Genomic DNA, 21396 nt, shown 5'->3' with positions numbered 1-21396 from the left:
GAAACTCTCACAGAGCCGGTGGTGTCCGCGTGAAGCGCGCTCGAGTCCCTGCCTCCTTGGATTCTTCGAACGTTTTTTCCCCCAACTTTTCGATCACGTTAAAACGAAAACTCACAATGAACCTTCCTCAAGATTTTCGTCGACGCAACCCCGCCCCTGCAGACAAAAATGTCCAGAGAAACTCGCAACTCCAACGCTCCCTAACATGCTAATACGAATAATTCATAATCCTGGGATAAAGTGTATAAAACATTGACGACATTATTGAGTCGCGAAAGTAAAATTTTGCTCGGCCAAACTCAACGGACCCTGTTCGCATACGTCGAGAAACACGAATGAATCCGTTTAGGTGCTTGGCTGTTTTGGAGTAGCTGACACACAGTAGAGTTTACATACCCATGTGTTTATCTCTCTTTAATGTACCGTTAGGACAATTCCACACACAACTCTATGCCTACGTACACACAAATGAACGTACACTATTTCACTTCTCGTTTATTTATTCACGCTCTAGAATAACGTTGGCAATTTCCGCTTTGCTCCCCTTCGCGCTCCTCTCGTTGCTTGATAACAGAAGCACTGCTCTCTGTTATTGCTACTGCTTCCTATGTACTGCTGGTCTCTAGTGCATACGCTGCTGTATATGCACTGCTGCTTTTGCTTCTGCTTTTCCTTTTCGCTTTTTCTCTCTCTCCCCCCCCCCCCCCTCTCTCGCTCTTTCTCTTTCTCTCTCTTTTTCTCTCTCTTACGTTTATCGCGACCTTTAGCACCAGCGCTCTACACGACCTGCAAAAAATTCGTCTTCCCCTTTTTTCGAGACGCCGCGCTCGGTCGTGGCTCTGAAGAATACTGCCCTCGTAATTCCCTCCCACAATATTACAGCGCCCTTTTCTTTTTTTATGGGAGCTCTGACATCAGCGACGTTTGATCTGTATCTCGAGCTCTCTCCGCACGCTCCACCGAGTTTACCGTGATGCCACAAATTGCGTATAGACTCGCCTCGAAAGTACGGCTTATTCCGCGAAAGCTCGGTTCAACTTTAAACGACCCTGCGCTCGCCGCCGGCTCGCTCGGCGGGAAAAAATGTGCTGGCTTTCTTGTTTGTGAAGATAAAACTAAAAGTGCGTTTACCGTGCTGATTTCACGGGCTCGTTGGAGATCGCTGCACCGACGAATCCAGCACTCCCTTTTTATTTTCACATCTTTATCGTCCACGCAGATATTTATTAATTGGACGAGGAAATTCACTCGCGAGGGAATATTTTCCGCTGGAATTACACGTTGAGCTTCTACTGCACGGGCGAACTTTTTACAACGCTGTGCGATCAGATTCGGTAACAAAGATTACACACTCCGCTCAATAAACGAGACAGAAACGCGATCAAACTGCCCCGTTCATTCGAAGCTATCGGAGACTCATTCATAAACCACTCGATGGGTTCCACTGATCGCAGCCCGGAACGGAGGCCTCACAAAGCAGCTTCACGGAGCTCCGCTGTGTGGTCAACGGAACGTACTCGATGCGCGAGAATCAAACTGCTGATACGCCCGATCGCGCTATCTTTTTCACGCCATCGCCTATCTTTGTTTTTATTTAAATATATGTACGGGCTGCTGTCCATTTTTTTTTCGTTTCTTTCAATTCGATATCATAAAAAGCTGGTATTACGCTTCGAAAAACGTGCTTCGCTGCAGGATTTTTTCTACTTTGGTAAAGTCGGCCTGAATACGAGTCGAGTCGCGCGAAAGCGCGTCGAATAAATTCGCAAACGAGCGTGTGCCCACTCTCGAGCGTTTGGAAATTTAACAAAAAGCCTGCAGCCGCCGCCCCGCTCCGTCCCTCTCGCTTCTCATAGCCCCGTTTCGTTTCGCTCGCGCCAGCATCATTTTCCTCGCATGCTCGCGCGACAGTCCTATTGAATGAAGATCCGTTGCTTATTCCGGGCTCGATCTGTCTTTCTGGCTCTATGGAAGCCGGAAATTTAAATGACTCGAAAAAAATGTGAAAGTAGTTTCGAACGCTCTGGAGGATCGAGCGGTACACCAAGTCCTTCAAGTTTCTTGCCGGTCATTCTCGTCTAACGACGAGATTATGGAATATGAATTTCCAACGAATCGCAGCACTGATTTTAGCGATCGAAAAAACTTTTTAGTTCGCCTGCAAACAACGAGAAATCATTTTAATGTGGAAATGAACTTTGATAGACTGACGAAAATTCTCGTTTAGGCGGGGATATGCGGCAATGAGACGATGAGAAGAAATAAATAGTTTGGCGCATGCATGCGGAACGGCGATTTGAGGCAACACGGTGCTGATAAATCTCCGAGACCGCAGCGATCGCTATCCCCTTGAGCTTTCTCTGCTTCCTCTCTCCCGTCGTTCTTCCTCTCAATTCATTTTGCTCTCGGAAATACGTTTCATGAAAAAATTTCACTCTTTGTCAGTCGCACCATCCGAGAGCATCGTTCTCGAGGAGTCCCCCCGGACAAGGGAGAACCCGGTGACGCTTTTGAATGGCAGTAAAACGCGAAATCTGTTATTGTTGGAACTTGCGAACCCGATAAATCGGTCGGGAGATACAATATTTTGGGTCCCGGAAATCGGTCCATCCGGATTTAAAAAGTAGACGAGGGTGCATCGTACTCGCGGCGTATCCGCGAGTATCTCCCTTTTCCCATCGCCGCCTCTCCTTCTTTCTTTCCTTTCGTTTTCTACTCGCACACCGGTCAGCAAAAGCTCTTTTACTTCAACAATGTTGCATTCTCGTTGCACACTATTCTACTCGCCATTTCACTCCGCCCATCAATTCGCTTCTCGTGTCCGCATTTCTCGTGCACGTGTGCGATTGCGGAGTGCATGATTGTATGCAACATCCAGGCGGATCTAGAAATTCTCGTCGGAGAACTACTGCATGAAATCATGACGGGCGAGACGGAGGGAGAGAGCAGGAAAAGCGAGGCGTGCAGAGCTCCATATAACAAGTGAGAACGAGGTTGATGAACCACCATTCTCTAGCTCCTGTGAACACCGTCGCTGTTTCGTTCCTTCCACGTGCATGCTTCGTGCTCAATTTCGCTTTTTTCTACTCTCCTTTTATGTATCGGTTAAATCATCGTAGAAGCAGCAAAAAAAATTTACGAGAAATAATGTGAATTTTTATTCTTCGAGCTCCATCGAAATAAAGTAGTTCGGCCGTTCTACGACTAGTCAAATTTGCAAAATTAATAAACACTTAAATTGAGAATACTTTTATCATAAGAATGTAATAAAATCTTTTAAAATATCACAAAAGATAAAATTCATACTTCAACTTGACCAGTTAATGATCGAGTCGGTACCGGTGACGCTTTAAATACACGTAACCTAGGCAACATTTTTATTGTGCGAAAGAAAGTTTATATCGGTGCAATGCCACCGAGAAAAATGAATGGTCAATTCATTAAAAAAAAAGCAAAGCTACTGGACGAATGAAAGCACGCGTGAGTCAGTCTGAAAAATAAATTTGATGAAATTCCCGCGATTCCCGGATTTGCCTGTACAATCAGCTGCATATGTTACCAGCAGTCCAACGTAATGACGACATCCGCTTTCGAGGCGTCAAAAACTAAAGCTCTTTCATGTTTTCATTCTCAAAAGCCTCGTAACGTAATGTTTTTTTAAAGATACGAAATCTGTGATAAATTTTCTTCGTGATATAAACTTTTCCGAAGCTCGAACACCGCACAATTTTTTCCAAATTTTTAATTCAAAATTTTGCCCCGTAAGAGACCTCGGAACTGTGCTTATACTTGCAATAGGCCAATGAACAATAAAAACGTTTGAATTTAGCTGTCTCGACATACAACGAGCGAATGGAAACTTTTATTGCCAATTTGACATAATCCGTGGGCGCGTGCGTGGGCTTCGATGTTTGTCGATTGAAATAACGAAAGTGCGTGGGAGTTCATTCATCAGTTCGACGATGACGATCGGGACATAAAATCTTTGGAAATATATGTCGGCTCACACGAGCGAACACTGTTGTTGCTACGTTGTAATGAAAAATATAATTGAACTCTATAAAAATAAGCGACTGATGAGGACATGCGATCGGGAATGGAGCGTAAAAGCTTTTTCGTCGGTCATCGCTCGGCAGGACACGACGAGTATACGCCCGTGACGTAAATGAGAATTTCCAGGCTGTTCGGTCACTTTTCCGCTATAAAATTCTCTCTTAAAACCCGTCCAATTTTCCTCGAGCCCGAGAGCAGCAGCAGCAGCTCGACGTCGAGTGACTGAGACATCGTTCCGCGCATTCTTTTTATCTCCCTACTTTTGCCGCGTATAAAAAGCCTCAAAGGGTAGGAGGGAATATTGAAAATGGACTTTTTTCACAATCGATAAAAATCTCGATTATATGCCCCCCCCCCCCCCCGCCCCCGCCTCTGCTGTCCGAGAAACGCGAACAATGCTCCGGCGGTCTATCCCCGTCCGGCGTGGCGGCGCTGTGATGGACGATGCTGCTGGGATTGACGCTGACAGCTCCAAGCGTCGTTCAATGAAATGAATGACCAATATATTTCAACGGTAAACATTAGAACGCGAGCGCTCTACCCGACCAAATTATTCTCCCGCGGTTCATTCTCCAAAGAGAGGAAAAATAAACGCGGAAAACCGAGCCCCGAGTGCGGGCGCGAACGAGGCGAGAGACAAAAAAACGAATAATGCAGATTCCCCATCGACCCGATCCTCCCACGTACTATTACAGATACGATCATCTTTTGTGATCTAGAAAAAAGGAGTTTATCCGCTCCACACTAATATCGATTTCAACAGCCCCGGGCCAGGACGCGCGACTCTTGTTTCGATGGACGTCTGAAAACCCGATCACGCGACGCTCACCAATCTCTCATTTCCACCTAAATTCCCGATCTTGTTCCCTCGAATCCCACCAACAGTCCAGCCATGAATTCCAAACGATCAAAAGAAATCCGATCCAACGGAAATAAGTTTTTCCCACCCTTAGACCCCTCCCGGTAGCAAAGTACCTTCCTCCCCAAAACGGTTGATCATATTTACGTCCAAGTGATTTCTCAGCGCACCACAAAAGGCCCAATAAGATAAATCAGTTTTGAATTAAAAGCAGGGCGGGAGGCTGCTCTGCAACGACGGATGCAAGGAATTTACTCGAATGTCGCCGCATTTCCGCGGGCATCCTCCTGTAGATTATACGGTGAAATCGATAATTTCGAATGCTCGAAATATAATTGACGGGCTATATACATATATATTAAGATCGAGTATCCGATTAAAGCGTACGGGAGCGGGGGGAGTGAGATATACAGGAATGAGGGCCCATGAAATCGGATTACCCGCGGCGTAGATTCGACGTTCGTTTCTGCGGGCACAGCGAGGCTGCAGCTGTGCGCGGGAGGAGGGCGTGAGTCTGCGACCGCAGATCTATTGGCCGCAAATCGAATGTACGCGGATGCATTCGCCATCGTCAGTCGAGTGGGCAGCACTGCCACATCTGGCAAAGGGGTAATGCGCGTGAGAATATGAGCTATTGAGAGGGGGCAAAAAACGTTGAGGACTTGAGCTCATTTGTGTGAGATTTTGTGCTCGTACGCAAACCGCGATTAAACCGGGATTCTTGGCTCGAAGTTTGGAAATATTTGAGGCCGAGGGGCGCGGGAGCAGCGAGAGTGAATTCCGTACTTTCGTTGCCTGACGCATGTGCTCGCTTCCATCTTTCGATCTAGCCACACGCCCGCAATGATTCCCGCCGACTTTTGTGCGGAGTCGAGAAAGACCTCTGGGACTCGAAGCTGCATATGGAATGGCCAATATGAACGATCTTTACTCGGAAAGCCTGCAGGCTTTGCGAAGATTAAATTATTCGGGGGGGGGTGGGGGGGGGGGGGGGGGGGGGAGAAGAGTTAGAGAAAAAATGAGACGTGCAAAGCGCGCGACCGATTTCTAGGAGGGCTCGAGTACAAACAGCGCCTCCTGCACAGTATAATTGGAATAGAATCGCATGTACTCGCGATTACATGTGTTGCGCGAGAATTGTACGGGAAGCACAGCAAACTCGGTTTGAAACGATCGGAGTTCTCATCGGCTGTATTCGCCTACTCGCCCCGGGGCTCTTCCCTTTTCACGAGCAAGCCTCGCCACCAGCCCTCCTGCTTCTGGCTTTCCCGCTGCGAGCTCAACTCAAATAAGCGCAAAACCGCTGCACACAGACCGCGCGGTGGTCTCTCTCGTCGATATTTGACTTATATCGCGTCGTTGATTAACCTCTTGCTTTCTATCGTCGGCGGCGGTGTGCGGCCCTAAATAATTAGCGGTTACTTAGCCTTGCAACGCGCCAATTCATTTGAGGCTGAGACCAGCACCGCGGGTCCGCCCTAAATTTGTACTTTAAACGAGACTTGGAAAACTCATCGCTCGAACGCGGAAGCGTCGAGTGCGCGAAGAAACCTCGTTACCACGGCGGTTCCGCAATGAAAATTTTCTTGATGAATTCATCTCCGCACGAACGTCTCTCTCATCGAACTGCCGGCGGGAACGACGAGTCCAAATATACAAATTTATCCATCAAAAGTCGTATTTAATTATTCAAAATTTGTGCTCAAAGTTGTTCAACCATGATCCTCTTGAATATATTTATCCTTCTGAGCATCAGGCGCGCATATACGTCGTCGCTTTTTCACTAATTCCTAGGGATTTCCATTCCAATGGGCGCTCCCCTCCTCGACGTATTCCTCGGAACGTGTGACTTTTAAATCTCGAACAGACGTAGAAGCCTCGCGGATTATCGATGCAAATGAGATTTAACGGAAAGCCCGATCGCACAAAGGATACTCCCGACGGTGCGCCCACCGGCGGGTTACTCCGCACGATTGCAAAATTTTCGCTACGATGATCAAAGATGAACGAGCGCACAGACATACCCCTTAGATATTGAATAACAAATGGATTTTTATGCTTCGAGATTCTACTCCGTCTCGTTCTTGCCGAACATCAGCGCACACTTTTTCTATCATATTCTCAGCATTTACATACTCCAGCGTTGATGGCGAGCATGCACGAATCTAAAAATATGGTAGTTTCACTTCGATCCCTCGTCTCCGAATTCGTGAAAATTATGCAAGCTACACTTTTAACATTCCGGGCTTTGTGCTCTGAAAAATCGTTCGTGCAGATTCGTTTATCGCTATGCAAATTTTGGGGATTAGGACCAATTGGAAATAAGACACCGGAAAGCATTTTGTAATACTTTTTTCCAAACCATTTATAAGTCTCTTTATATTCGATTTTTTACAATGTTGGACAATATTCGAAGCACACGTTCTCGGTCGTCAAGTGGTTATAAGGAGAGTGCATCACGGAATCAAAATAATGAGAATTTGATAAAATTTGGTGATAACATTCTTTGGCATCAAGTAGTATTCAAATATAATTTTTTTCAAATTTTTTTACCGCACATGGTTATCGAATAATTGAGCGTTAAATCGAAGTTCTAATGCACGAGAAAATAAGGGAGCTTTCTTTTTTTCTTTCTTTCACGAGTACTTATACACGTGAACTTTAGTGTTTAATTACTCAAGAACTATGTGATAGAAAAATCTAAAAAAATTTATATTGTCTTTATTTTTAAAGAATACATTTACCAAATTTTATTAAATTCTTATCATATTTTGAATTTCTTAATATTTTTAAACAAAAAATCGACAGGAAATTCTTCGACTGGAAATCAAAATCATTTTTTCACTTTGATTCTTCAGCTGAGGTTCGATCGCAAAATTTCGAAAAAAGTGAAACTTTTTGCTCAGGAAAATTTATTGGTACAAAATCAAGAGACGCGGTAGTGCCTCGACGCAAAATCAACGTGTAAAAGAAAAACCAGCGTGACGTATTTCAATTAGAATAGAAATGGAACGAATTCGAGTCCTCTGGCACACAAGCAAATTCACTTTCCTATAAAATATTCAATTACAATATTACGTATAAATACTGAATCTAAAAATACATCCGAAGGACCACGAAATTGAGTTTTCCATTAGTAGATTCTTCATGAATTTCGTAAATGCATATTTTTTCATTCTCAAACGATTATTCGGTAGCGCATTTGCTTTTGTTGTACTGAAATAAGCTCCGCGAGCATCGTACGCATCACAGTGAAAAGGCGCGCTAAAATTGGGTGAAATTTTAACGATTGGGCTAGTCCTTCTGTAAAATTTACTGCGAACATCTCATTCGTGGTGATTCGTTGGTTTTCGAAAAATCGCATTTACGATTCTACAAGCGTTTTTCCCATTGATAAAAAACCAATAAATACGAACCGTATGTGATTTATTGAAATCGTCGGCGCATAGCACTCGCCGCGAATGTGCGAATCCTCGCGCGGCGAGTTAGAGCTCTTTGCTAATGCGAAACTGAGAGCTAGTTAGAGAAAGCGGATGGAGGGATCGGCTCCTCTCAGCCGGGAAGGGGGGGGGGGGACACACCAAATTGCGCGAAGGGAAAAGAAAAGGCACTTAACTGGTCGGAAGGAAGCGCTTGAACGTACCTGGAATAAATCCTGACGTGCGGAGAGCGCACTGGCTATGAGAAGCAGAACAGTTTTGCACCGTTATGCTTATACATAGCTCCTGTACGTGAGATGAATTTGTCTCTTTTTTTACTTTTGTACATTTGGCGTGGAAAAGGTGGCAGTAATAGCGATAGACTCTGCGGCGGAGAGAATCGCTTCTTTGCTTCTTTTTCTTCCTAGAACCCGCAGACTCGTCCAGCGCGCCCTTCGCGGCCTCGTTTCCTCCCTCGCCGCATTTTATAAATCGGTAGAACAAAAAGGACTGTCGATGCATTATTTTCCTGCGAACTGACATTTTCCGAGTGCAAAATATGCTGGTGTTTAAAAGAGAGAAACAGCAGCGCTGAAGAACCGTCAGGAAAATCTTGCGTAAAGGAGAATTCATCATGCGAGCTGATCCGGTGTAGCAGAGGAAATGAGGATGCGGAGATTTTCAGGTCTTGGTGTGTGAAACGTTGCTCTGGCGGCCCCGATGTGCCTTTGCGAAGGCACATCATTTCAATCATTTATCGATATTTTACCGGCTCATTATTCCCATTCGTTCTTCAGCTACTGGGAGATAAAAATCGGGAATGGAAAATGGCGAGACTTTTAGTAAAAAGTACCATTCCGAATCGTGATCCACGAGCCTGATGAGAATTGCAGGGTTCCATTCGATTTAATCGCGATCAATCGCTTCGTGGGTCGTCGTTTCCAAGACTTTAACGAAGCAAGAAAAAGGGAAGCTGGTCGTCGATCATCTCCCTCTGTTAATTCCGATTTCCATTGATTCCAATTCTCAATCGTTCGATCGCGTTCGTTATAAAAACGGCTGGGCCCCGGCCGCACGAAAAAGCTCCTCACTTAACCACTCTCAGCTTCTCAGTTGACCCAACGACTCCGTCACCCGCCCCTCTCTCCTTCTCTTTCCTCCGGTATTTGACGAGCTCTCGTGCGTCGTCCGCCACCGCGGAACGCTCCTCGAAGAAGCTCCCCGGTCGAGCTCGAAGCCTGCGAGCTTTTTCAAGAGCGAGCGCAAAATACCGTAAGAATGAGGCTGTCTGTGTGCGGGAAAATGGCGAATAAAAATTCCATGCGATCGAGGTGTTATCGTCAAGAGCCTCTTGGGAATATCCATTATGGCGGAGCCGCGATCGTTACACGTATACGGAGAGAGGGCAACGTCGATCAAAAGCTGCCGCACACACGATCATCCATAGAAAAAACGTCGGTTCGATTGACCTCCTCGCCCCGCGATCCCAACTTTTTTATAACATATTTATACAGCTCAATAAATATACCGATATAGTTACATCCGCGTGTGTATTTTCAAATGCATAAAAATGAGATATCTATGAAAAAGGTTTTAAAAGCTTTTCATAGAGAATTGCCGCAGGGGCAATTCGAGCCATTATGCCATCGATCCTTTCGATAGCATCCGTTCGCCGGAGCGGCGCGCACTCGCGCCGGAAATTCTCTTCCACACCGCAAAGTCCCTGTAACATGTTCCCCCTCCACCTGCAGAGCTTAATACATCAGGCGCTTAGTCCATTCCGCGAAACATCCAGCGTACACTCCGGAGAGGAGTTTCAACACGGGGCCCTCGCGGATGGCGGTTCAGGCTGAGCTCTCGCCTTATTTAAACGACGTTTCTCGCTTTACAGGGCTCATGAGCTCTCCGGCAACGCGAGCCATTGCATATTGCTGGGCGCAGAGCCATCGAAGAAGGAATCATCTGGTTTTTCAGGAACTTCGGACTCGTCGTCCCCCCCAGTTGTGGGCACCCGCGCTAAAATTCCTCCAACAAATGCTCGTGCGCGCTCGAACCAGTGAAAATACTCAATTTGCAATGAACCGCGTTGATCTTTGGCACGAGTGAAATTTGCTCGGAGCGCAACGACGAAGAGAAGAAGAAAAAAGCACTCGAAAACTTGAGCTTTCACCGCGGATGACGAGCCGTGTCTTAATAGATTTGAATATGCATTCGCTGCGGCTGCATACATAAATAACTCGCCGCTGCTATTTAGGACGCTCAATCGACGATGCTCGCACACACGTCACCATCTCCGCGTGTGTACATATAACGCAGGGAGGGGGGACGCGTGTTTCTGCAATGTTGCAAATGTCCCTCGATCCAGAACATATTGCCAGCCCCACTCCGAGCATACCGCACTCAACATCCAAAGTGGATGGTCATCAACGAGGTTCTCACGTCTTGAGAGCGACACCTCATAGAACGTGGAAGAGCCATCGGACTGAAGGTTTGACCTCGTGGCCTCTCCCTCATCCCCCCTTTTTCCCTGGCTACCTCGATTTGGCTACTTTTATCTCGTTTTTTATGACGATTATTCTCCATATAAAATGGGAAAATGCATCTTGCCAGACATGCTGATGCACGTGTGTTTATACAGACACTCAATTATCAAAATGAGAAAGAAACGGAGCCACGTGAACCTCCCACGCACAATGAGACGACGACATAGGACGCGGAGGCCGATTGTATCATTCATGTGACGTCTCCTCGCGTCCATGTCCGGATGGATTTACGCTCTCCGGAAGGCTCGACGTCGCGTAGAATCGCGTGTATTTAGCGGAACTGCCGAGTGCCCTGTCATGTAACGCATAATGCATGCTCCGCGAGTGTTTCCCTCTGTCTTCCTCACGAAAATGTATCTCCTCTCGCATAGTCACTCGACATTTTGACGGATTGAGAAATTTTACGCTTGAAAAAACATGGCTTCGAATTAGTCGGTGTATCGAGTTTGCGAAATGTTCGTTATGCGGTTTGGAATAAGATGAACTTGCGTGGGCAAATGATGCTTTTGAATCGTGCGCGTTCTAAGAAGCGCTTTTGGGGATCGGAAGGTTTTGAAAAGTCACAATTTCTCCAGGATTTTTCGGGGATTCTTTGAATAGTTTTTCGTGTATTTATGGGCATGCCAAATTGTAAGAAGGACATGCAATTTTCACGAGTTGCAGAGCCCGTTTTGCCGAAGGCCTCTCGCAAGCCCTCGGGATTTTAAGGGGGCGTGACGTTCGTTGCTCCTTCTTATTGAGCCTTATCTTTTAATCAACGTTCCGCCGTCGCTGCAACGGCCTTTCTTCCTCTTTTGAGAGGAAATCCGTGCGCTTTTAGTTGTAAGAGAAAAGTTAATTAGTGTCTTAGCCTTTGGCCTCTTTTTCATCGAGGCCAATCCGATCGTGGATCGGGCGGCCGCGCCAGAGAATCGGCCAAGGTAAACATGTGTCGCGTCCTCCATGAAGGCCGATAAGCAGTACTGCGATTTAACTAGAGGCAGCACTTTTGGGCTCGGACTCGTGACGAAGGTAGCACTCGAGAGAGCACTCGAGTACCTTCGCTACTTGTAACTGCTGCTTGATATTTGATGGAAACTTTTCACTGCTACTGGCGAAACTGCCTGCTCGTCGGGGGCAAGGGAACTGAGAGAGAGAGAGAGAGAGAAAAAGTCGCGAGGCTCGATACACGAAAGATTTTTTCTCCTCTTGACATTTTGCTATATAAAGTGAGATTCCGTAGTAACAAGGAAAAGGTGCTGAAGCTGTATGCAATATTCATGCAAATGGAAACATAAAAAACTCTCGAGAGTACAGTCCGAGACGAGAGGCTCTCGTGGCATTTATTAATGGAAAAACATTGCAAAGGCTGAAGACGCCACTCGGTTTTGCTTAGCAGGGGCGCCCCCTCGCCGCACCGTTTTCCTTATCGTCCATTGTATACGCGGGGCAGCATCTTCAAAGAGAAAGAGAGCGCGAGAGCGAGCCGGCTTGGAGCACAAACTCGACAACTTTTTTCCTCATCGGCCTATTTCCGTATCCGTATACATGCGGGGAAACCGCGAGGAGCGACGATGCACTTTTATTTCATGTCAAACGGAGCGGCCGATTCGCCCTGAGCTTATGAAACTTCAACTTTAATATGCAATTATCTTGATGGAAATTTACCACGAAAATGAGTCTCGTGCTGACCCGATAAAACCTCAGCCCGAGAGTCAAGTTTGACAATAATTTTCGAAAGAGCGCCCACTCCCCGGGAATATCAAATTCTCATAAAATTCTTACAATCCAATCGCATTCGCGTCGCATTACCTCCCCCTTTAAATCCTTAATACCCTCGCACGCGTTAAGGATCCCTCGCGAAATGCTCTCTTTCTCTCTAAGCGGGATCTTCAACATTTTTAGACTGCTGCATGGCACACGATAAAGACGTAGGATTTTCGCATGAGACGAAAAACAAACGGAAACGTTCTTACCTCCCGTGCAAAGCGGGCCAGCCCAGCCAACCTTTTTTCCTCTTCCCCGCGCTATTGCATAATCCAATAGCTACCGAAATTCTCTCGTCGTCTCTCGTTCACCTACTCGTGTGCCTCCACCGCATATCAGCATGAAATTTCCCTGTGCATGAGCCCGCCGGGAACGTCTCTCTACACGAACGTAGGCGCGCTAGCGCCAGCGTGTCGGTATGAAGTGCTTATTTCAGTTCCCGGGCATTCACGGCCCGGTGCACTCCGCGACGCGCCGGCAATCCGCTCTGTCGCGAGCTTTCTCTATTTCCAGGCCCCTCCTGCTCCTCCCCCATTTTTTCACCACTTGCTCGTTCTTTCGCCGAGTTGCTGCCGCCGGCTCTATAAAGTGGGGTAATGCTGAAAGGCTGCCGAGCGGAAAATCTTTGCCGGAAAAAAAAATCTTTATGCCCATATTTATACTCTTGCAGTAACGCGCCCGCTTTTGTGTCTCTTCATATTTTCCATCTTGCTCCTTCTCTGCGCTTGTCTCGCCTTCGCTTTCTCGTTCACTCACTTTCTTCGCGTGTACTCGCGAGCAGGATATTATGCGCTTTATTTCGGTGCGCTCGCGACGCCGCCGCGACCGGCTCGGCTAGTTGGAGAGCCAAGTGTCCTCTTCGCGATGCGAACAGCAGCGGCGTGTCGTCTTCAGTTTCCCGAAGTCTTTGCCTCGAGGAAACCTGCTCTTCATGCGGTCTCTATTATTCGAGGCGCGTGTTTGTAAGCGACATCGGATGAGAGCGCAAACAAGCGAGGCTCGCGGCGACGATGTAACGAAGACGAAAGCGAAAGAAACGATGTTACTTGCTGCGGGCCTTGAGGCGAGCGAGAATCTCGGAGTCTAAATTTAGTTATTTATTTGAGGGGCGCGTTACGGGGTCGATGAAAATCGCATCGGATTCGATCTCGCTGAGACTGCTGGCGAGGAAGGAGGGGAAGGGACACTTTCGACCGCGTCAGTTTCAGGAGGTGAAAGAATCTCGGTTTTTTCGTAGTTTTATTTTCCGTTGGAGCAGCGCGTAGCACCGACCTAAACTACTATTTGGAGGAAAGTTTTATCGCGCTCACATCAGGCGGGAAAATGTTGCGAGAAGTTTTCTTCGTTCGAGATTCGATGGAGGATATGACGAAGGGCCACCAAACGTTATTTTATCGTTTGAGAATAGTTTAAAGTTTTATCAAATCGATGTAGCAGTATGTGCTGCGGGGTAAAAAGAAGAAACTGGCTCGACAGCGTGTCGTCGACGACTCTCGAGAGCTTCGCCGGATACCTCGAGAATCCCGGGTTTTTAAATTCTTTTGAGAAAAGGGACGTATCAAAAACTGGTGAAGAGGATTTCGGTGCTAACGTTTTTTTGAGCGTGTACCGCGGCTCGCGTGGACTCAAGCAGGCGCGAAACTTATTACCGCGCGCGTGCGCGCGCGTGAGGAAAGAAAAGTCTGGTCTTTGCGGAGATCTTGTAAAGTCAGCTGGAGAAGTTTCTGTGGCGGAGCGGAAAAGTTGGCAGGTTCGGATACCCCCTTATTTTTGTCTTTTCCTTCTCTCTCGCTCACTTTCAATCAGGTCGCGCGCGCTCTCGGAGTAAACAGAAAGCTCCGAGCTCCGATTAGGCGGACATTCCTGTCAGGCTTTGAATTGAGAACCGATGAATATTCAATTCTTTGTATAATGAATAGGGCGAGCTAGGGATTAAAAAATAAAGCCTCAAAGCTGGGAAAAACGCGTCCCCCTTGCTCGGCCCCGTCTTCCTTGTACTCTCGCTCCGTTTCTCGGTCTCTTTTTTCTCTCCGGATCGTGCCCTTCTGCCTCTTTCAGCATTCGCTCGCGTGTACTTTAATTCGTTTCTGTCCCCGCGTGTCTGTCCTCGTTCAGCTCGTGGATTTCGCGAGCGTCGAGTCTCCCGCTTCCCAAGAGGAAACCTAATTAAACTTCCTTTTCCGTCAGTTCGCAATGGCTCGACGGGCTGTCGAGGCAGCGGAGCCTTCGATTACGCTGGTCGAAAAAACGAGCTCCCGCCCGGTGCCTTGCTCGCTTCTCCGTCGACGTGAATTTACGTTAAAGGACTAGTTCGGGCCGAACCTCGTGGCCCGGCGAGCTCACCGTTTTTTTCTACTCTTATATTTGCCTTTCTTTACCCTGACGAAGACGTAGAAATAAGGTTGGACCAGCGTCGTTCAACGTGGAACAGTGTTAACAGCCGTGCCCGGGTAGCCCGCCAGCAGGCTAAATTCAATATTATATAGTCGCGAGAATAAGAACGGGTAATCGGGGAACGAAAAGCATTACCATAATTGCTTCGAAGGCGTACGAACGTCTCAGACGGACGCGCGCTGCTCAATATCTCTTCTGCGTGTTTGCTTGCGGAGGAAGAAATCGCGATTGACAAATAACGTCGCAGCTTAGCGTCGCGGCAGCTTCCCACGGATAATTTATCCTGAAAAATAACCGGAGGAAAAATATCTGAAGGAGATGAAGAAGCAAGTAGATTCCAGGGATACCGGAAGTGTCGAGAGAGCTGACGCCTCGTTCGCGATTGTTTTATCGTCCTCCCCGTCGCGCATCCTCAATCTTTTCATACCCGAGGATCGGTTCGTTTGCGAGAGTTCTCGCAAGCACCGGCGCTTTTACTCCCGACAGAAGCGTTGGACGTTGAGCATGTTCGCGTGCCGATCAATGGGCGGTGCCGAGGGGCGAGTCCCGCTGGCATTCTCCATCGAGGAATTGAGCAAAGAGGGAGCGAGCCCGCGGGGGGAAACGATCCGGGGAAAAGCCTTTGTGCACTAGAAAACGTCCCGAGCTCAAAAGCTTCGCACACGCATTATATGAGCGTAAGCGCGACGCACGCGAACCCACTGAAAACGTCGCTTTTGCCTCGTAAAGATATTTCACCTCTTCAGCCTTCTATCTCCACTTTGCAATTGCTCTTGTAGCGTATCAAGTGAGCGGGAACAGAACGAGCCTTTCTCCTTCATACTCCTCGTTATCAACCTGATCCCAGCAACCTTTTAATATCTCCGCTCTCCTACTGTCACTTTCCCTCTCCTCAGCACCTCATTCCCCCAATCTTCTGGCATACGCCGACCCTTACGAGGCATAAGATGTAACCAATTGAAAGCTGTCCCTGCTCAATTTACCCCTCGGCTCAGAAGCGCCCCGTATCTCTGCGTGCACACGTTGCCCCCTAAACTCGTGTCACTTTCAGGCGTCTCCTCGAGACAGAAACTGCTACATCTGTGGCCTTAATGTCAGACGTTACGTTGACGCGCTCCTCCATTGTCTCTCGGCGAGCAGGCTGTCCGGATTCTCTCCATTTCTGTCCCTCTCGAACTCGCTATTTTATCTTTCTTCTGTTCGCCAACGTCTGCTGTGTTACTTTTCTCTTCGAGGCTGAAGCCGGCGCCTCGTTTCGCGGGCTGTTGCTGGACTCGAGGATATGTTCGGTCGTTTCCCCCTGATGCTAACTCTCTGCACGTATGACTCGTAAATTGAGGCGCGATTAATCGAATCCTTGCCTTCCTAAGATGGATCGAAACTGTGCGTGTGTCTAGAACGACGTCGCAAAGCTGAAGCGCCTTAACGCGTCTGCCATTTATTCAAAATAGCGTCCCTCGCTCTCTCTCTCTCTCTCGATTTTTCTACAACCGCGAAAACCGTCTGCCCTCCGATCTCGCTTCTCCCTTCCTGCTCGCGGTCCGTTTTCCTCCCCTTTGCCTACATCGTTTCGCGCACACTTGTCTCTCTCTTAGCCAGTGTCTAACGTCGTGCTTTTTCGCCATTCATAAAACAACAAAACAGAGCCTCGGAGAGCTCCACCGCACGCCAGCCCACCCACGTCGTCTGCCACGCTCGCTGCGAAAAAACACGCCTTAACTTCCCTTTTTCACCCTCGCCTCCACCTTCGCACAGTCTGCGCCTCCATTCACTTTTCCTTAGGACCGAGCAAGCTGTTGAACAAAATAAAAATGCAATTTGCCGTGGCTCGTGAGCCACGCTTTCCTCTCCGCTCTCCTTTCCTCCTTCCATCTCTCACACGCTTGGAGATTCCACCAGTACTTAACCGAATACTGCCACAGGCAGTGGCTTCTATTGATTTTTTTCTCCTTAACCGCATATACTCGATCGGCCCTGCCATCTGTTCGCCTCCTTTTCTAAGCCTTGAGTGCCAGTACTCACTGATTCATCTTTTTCTCACAGTAATCGTTTATTCGGAAACAGCACAACGCGTCCTCTGAGAAAAAAATTAAAAAAACAAGAAAGCGTTGTTTGGATATGCAACGCACCTTAATTATCGACTATGAATAAATTCCTAACGTCGTACAGCTTTCCAACTTTTTACCGGCCTCAATTATCGTTTTTGTTCTGCTACTTTTACGAGAAAACCGCGACAGCTTCCCTTTCCACGATTGAGGGAGACGGAGCGTAGGTCGATTAACGGCAGGATTTATTGAGTTTCACGTCTTACAATTTCAAGAACACAAAATCTAACGGGACGACGATGAGCTGTCAGTTGGATTTGTAATGACGCAGACATAATGAAAAGTCGTCTGATTAAGCCTTTCCTGCAAAGTGCTTCGGAGTAAATAATAAAACGGTCATTTTATCTCAACAAAACTCTCTTAAGCATTCCGCGTGCGATGGCTTCCAGCAACGTTGAAATTCTTCTCAATTAGTTTCCCCCTCAACGCAGTTTGAAAGAGACTAATTACGAATTCAATCTTCCCTCGCAATTTTAACGGCAAGGTATTGCGATTTTTCAAAGCTTCCTCCGTTCTCGCACGCGCACTTAAATAAAACGAAAAAGATCGAATAATTAATCGATCGCGAAAGAAAGTTCGAGGCTTCCTCCGGAGCTCGAGCTGCTTTTCTCCTCGCCGCGTCTCTTGTTCTTGCAATATTGCTCGGGAATAACTGCGTCTCGTTGACATTGTTGTTGTCCCAAACCCACCCGGAAACATGCGTCGCGTGTTTGGTACGCACGAGGATACGTGCGTCGCCGGTCATCGAGGCCAACCGCTGCCATTATTCCTCGATACAATCCTGTTGCATTCCGGATTCTCGGGGCATGCAGCACTGCGCGCCACAGTTACCAGAGCACTGCTGGAGCTCCGGATGCTTACCTTAGCTTTCCAATCTAATGATGGATTCCGAAGTCGGTTAAAGCCCATCCACCTACGACGATGTCGGGGACAATTATTGGATTTAACGAGATCTCGTGCATGCGTTGCCATTGATTATTCGCATTTCCGGTACGACTCTCGATACAAAATACAAAAAATCCAATTTTTTTCACCCTCGTGAATTCCGAACCACGCTCACGCAGGCGATTGAACAATCTTTTGTTTATCTTTTTTCAGAAATACACTGTGGTCGCCACGAGAAGCAACTACTCAATAATTTACTAGCTAATTACAACATCCTGGAACGACCAGTCGCCAACGAGAGCGAACCCCTCGAGGTCAAATTCGGCATAACTCTTCAACAAATAATCGACGTGGTAAGTTTGTTTCTGAATATTTAACGCTTTCGACCAACCTCTCCCTCGTCTCTCCGGCTCTCCGAGCTTTCCATCTTCTTTATATTCAAGTACTATCCAGACTACTCGTATTTCGAGAACTCGGAGCTGAAGCACGTACTCGTATCTCACGTCCTATGTCAACTACTCTTTTCACCAAATCGCGAACTTGTCAAAAAAAGTGTTTTTATATCTTTCCTATGAATACAAATGTTTAGTGTATTGAGTTTGACATTTTTTTCGTTCCCTTCACCGCACGAGGGCTTCTCTACAGTCGAATGTATTCTGACAGTATCGATGGGACACTTTCGAACCAGTTTTTTTGCATGAAACTTATAAATGCGACGAGGAGAGAAAACGCATCAGTTTTAGGATCATTGTAAGAAATTGTAAAATAAAATTTTGACAAAAATCATTGAAACTGTTCATTTTCAAGAGTTTAAAATGCTAATTTAAGTTTGCAGCACTGCTGGAAACCTCGGAATTTTCACTTTTCAATCCTCAGAGTCCAACGCGCGCTCCCTCAGCTCGTGATATTTGACTTAGCCCATTCGATGCACAGATTATTATCGATCTGGCCAATAACCGTGTACGAGGACAATGGAACAATGCGTTTGCTCTCACCACCGCGGCGATTATTATTTCTCCGGCTACCCGCTGCTGTTACGATCGCAAGCGTTTAACTTATACGAGAGCGTGTGGCAAATTTCGAATCATCTTTCAATCCGGTTTCCATGCACACGTGGCGCGGCTTTTATTTCCAGATGCAATTAAATCGTACTCGATACATTTTTCATGACAAACGGATACTCGCGTTCGCGGAACCATTTTTTTCTTCTAAATCCCACCAGGAATAATTCCTCTATCGTGTCTTTTTGAAATATCGAGGAAACGTTAATCGACCAACTCGTTCTGGTCAATGTAAAATTTCAATTTCACAGGAATCATTTAAAACAAAACTTTTGTGATAACAAAATAAAATTTTTTTCAATACACAAACGACTTTTCATCTACTTATCATACAAATATTTCTTTTTCACTGTTAAGGCCTTACGTTCACTTCTGATGGGCGAAAAAATCAAAATTTTTTTTATTAAATATTCTACAATGTCTGAAGAATATTCTCACGAAATTTCACAAAGATCGGAGCATTAGATTCGTAGCTTTGGGTATTACGATCGACCGCCCGGCGCGCGCGATCGTCTAATACTTGAATCTTTAAACGCGATTATCTCGGAATCGTCTTTTTTGAAAAAAAGAAAAAACCAATCTAAACCTGCAAGGTTCTAAGTTTCCGTAGTTGAAACAGTAATTTGATAATTTTAATTTTCCGCCACACATTCAGACGATATTTCGACTCCCCGAGAGTCGTTTTATGTCATAAAAAGTCAAGTTCATACGAGCAGAGAAGCCCGAAGGGATTTTTCGGAAATTGAATCTCTTTTATATCCAGACTCTCGAATAAAAAAAGCACATGCAGCTCCACACGTGTGTAGAGGAGCGGCCGCAGACGAATCTTCGCGGTGTTCGTTAGAGGGGTTATGTAAGAAAAAAGAACATTTGGCTATATACGCGAAGCATACCGGGGATGGAGCCTTTGACATGAATGAATGGAGATGGTAAAAGGAAAAAGGATTTCACCGCGAGCTAGCTCCCATCGCCGGAAGCTTGCAAGTCGAGGTGATACCGAGGAGGGCGAACGGGAAGGAGGAGTTTGGAGAGGGGCGAGAGACTGCAGTCACGCTATGCGAGCCGACGAGCAGCTCGGAATTATAATTACCACACGTACATGTACCAGCGCCAAACCGTCTATGAGAGACCCTCCGTACGGCTGAGTGTGGAGCGTGCATACTTGTGCTTTCATGAATATGCGAATACAGAAATATCACACCTCTCTACTTTGACTAAACATTAATGCTCCTCGTTCTCGCTCTATTTCTTCTTGTACTGAGAGTTTTTTTCTTCTCTTTATTTCAGGACGAGAAGAACCAGATACTGACTACGAATGCGTGGCTGAAATTGGTGAGTCAATTACGAGTCTTTAATTTTCGTTGATTCAAACCAGCACCACCTTTTCCCTTCACAATCTCTGTCCGCGCGCGCACGCGCGCGCGCTTCAAGATTTTTGTATTAATTTCAGCAGAGTTTATATTCAGCAGATGAATGAAACCATTATAATCTTTGTGAAAGGGTCGGAGGCAGAGATTCGAACGTTTTCATTTATTTTCTGCACTTATAATGCGAGTTTTACGAAGCTCTATGGATAAATTTGTTGTATTTATTTTCACGGTCTTTTCATCGGGCCACAGAAACAGCTTCGCGTTGCAGGCGATTTGCATTTAAAAAAACGTGAAAATTTCAATTTTTCTGACTACGGAGCGGGCTCGGAGTCAGCAAGCGCTGGTTTTACCGTGTTTCGATTCAAATTATCGTATGAATTATTTATTTTAACGCCCTAGACCACACGTTTCTAGTCTACTTTTTTAAGGCTCGCTATATTTTATTACTTTCACTCGAAAAATGCAATTTTTTTCTACAATTTATTGGCAGGTAAGCAGCAGTTCCTTCTCAATTTATTGCTAGATTATTTGCTCGTCGCGTCCGGGCGACGTATTACAACGATGAAAAAGTGGCGCGAATGCGTCCGTCCAACGAGCTCATACCGTGTCCCACCCGAGTTACTTCCTTTCGTAAAAGCTCTGCATGTAAACTGAAGGGGAGCTTGTGTAGTCAGACGGCGCAAGATTCATGCTCGGTCTAAACGCATATACCCGGAGCGTCTCGTATCCACGTGACAGCCATAAATATCAATAAGCCGAGGCTTCGTTGTCTACTTGAAATCGTCATACATTTTTACACGTCTGTACATCGCGTGGCACTTTTTCTGTGACAATCACAAAATTTCTAATTTCCTTAAAAAAAAAATGACGAGAGGGTTTTCCGAGATTTATCTCGCGACGGCCGTGTTCGCTCAACAAATTACTGGCTTAATAATAAAACGGAGCTCTCGATAATAAACTA

General features: G+C 46.4%; 1 protein-coding gene across 3 annotated transcripts in view; it reads left to right on the top strand.

Moving 5' to 3' along the window:
- nAChRalpha6 (nicotinic acetylcholine receptor alpha6) overlaps nt 1–21396 on the top strand; it is a 190862-nt gene that overhangs the window by 54571 nt on the left and 114895 nt on the right. For all 3 annotated transcript variants that reach the window (XM_043427002.1, XM_043427003.1, XM_043427001.1), the window contains exons 3-4: nt 18218–18357; nt 20353–20397. In XM_043427002.1, the coding sequence (XP_043282937.1) occupies nt 18218–18357; nt 20353–20397 (185 nt within the window). The remainder of the gene's footprint in view (nt 1–18217; nt 18358–20352; nt 20398–21396) is intronic.

Source organism: Venturia canescens, chromosome 8 (assembly GCF_019457755.1).
Source record: "Venturia canescens isolate UGA chromosome 8, ASM1945775v1, whole genome shotgun sequence".
Taxonomy (NCBI): Eukaryota; Metazoa; Arthropoda; class Insecta; order Hymenoptera; family Ichneumonidae; genus Venturia; species Venturia canescens.
This window is presented reverse-complemented; position numbering and strand designations above follow the sequence as displayed.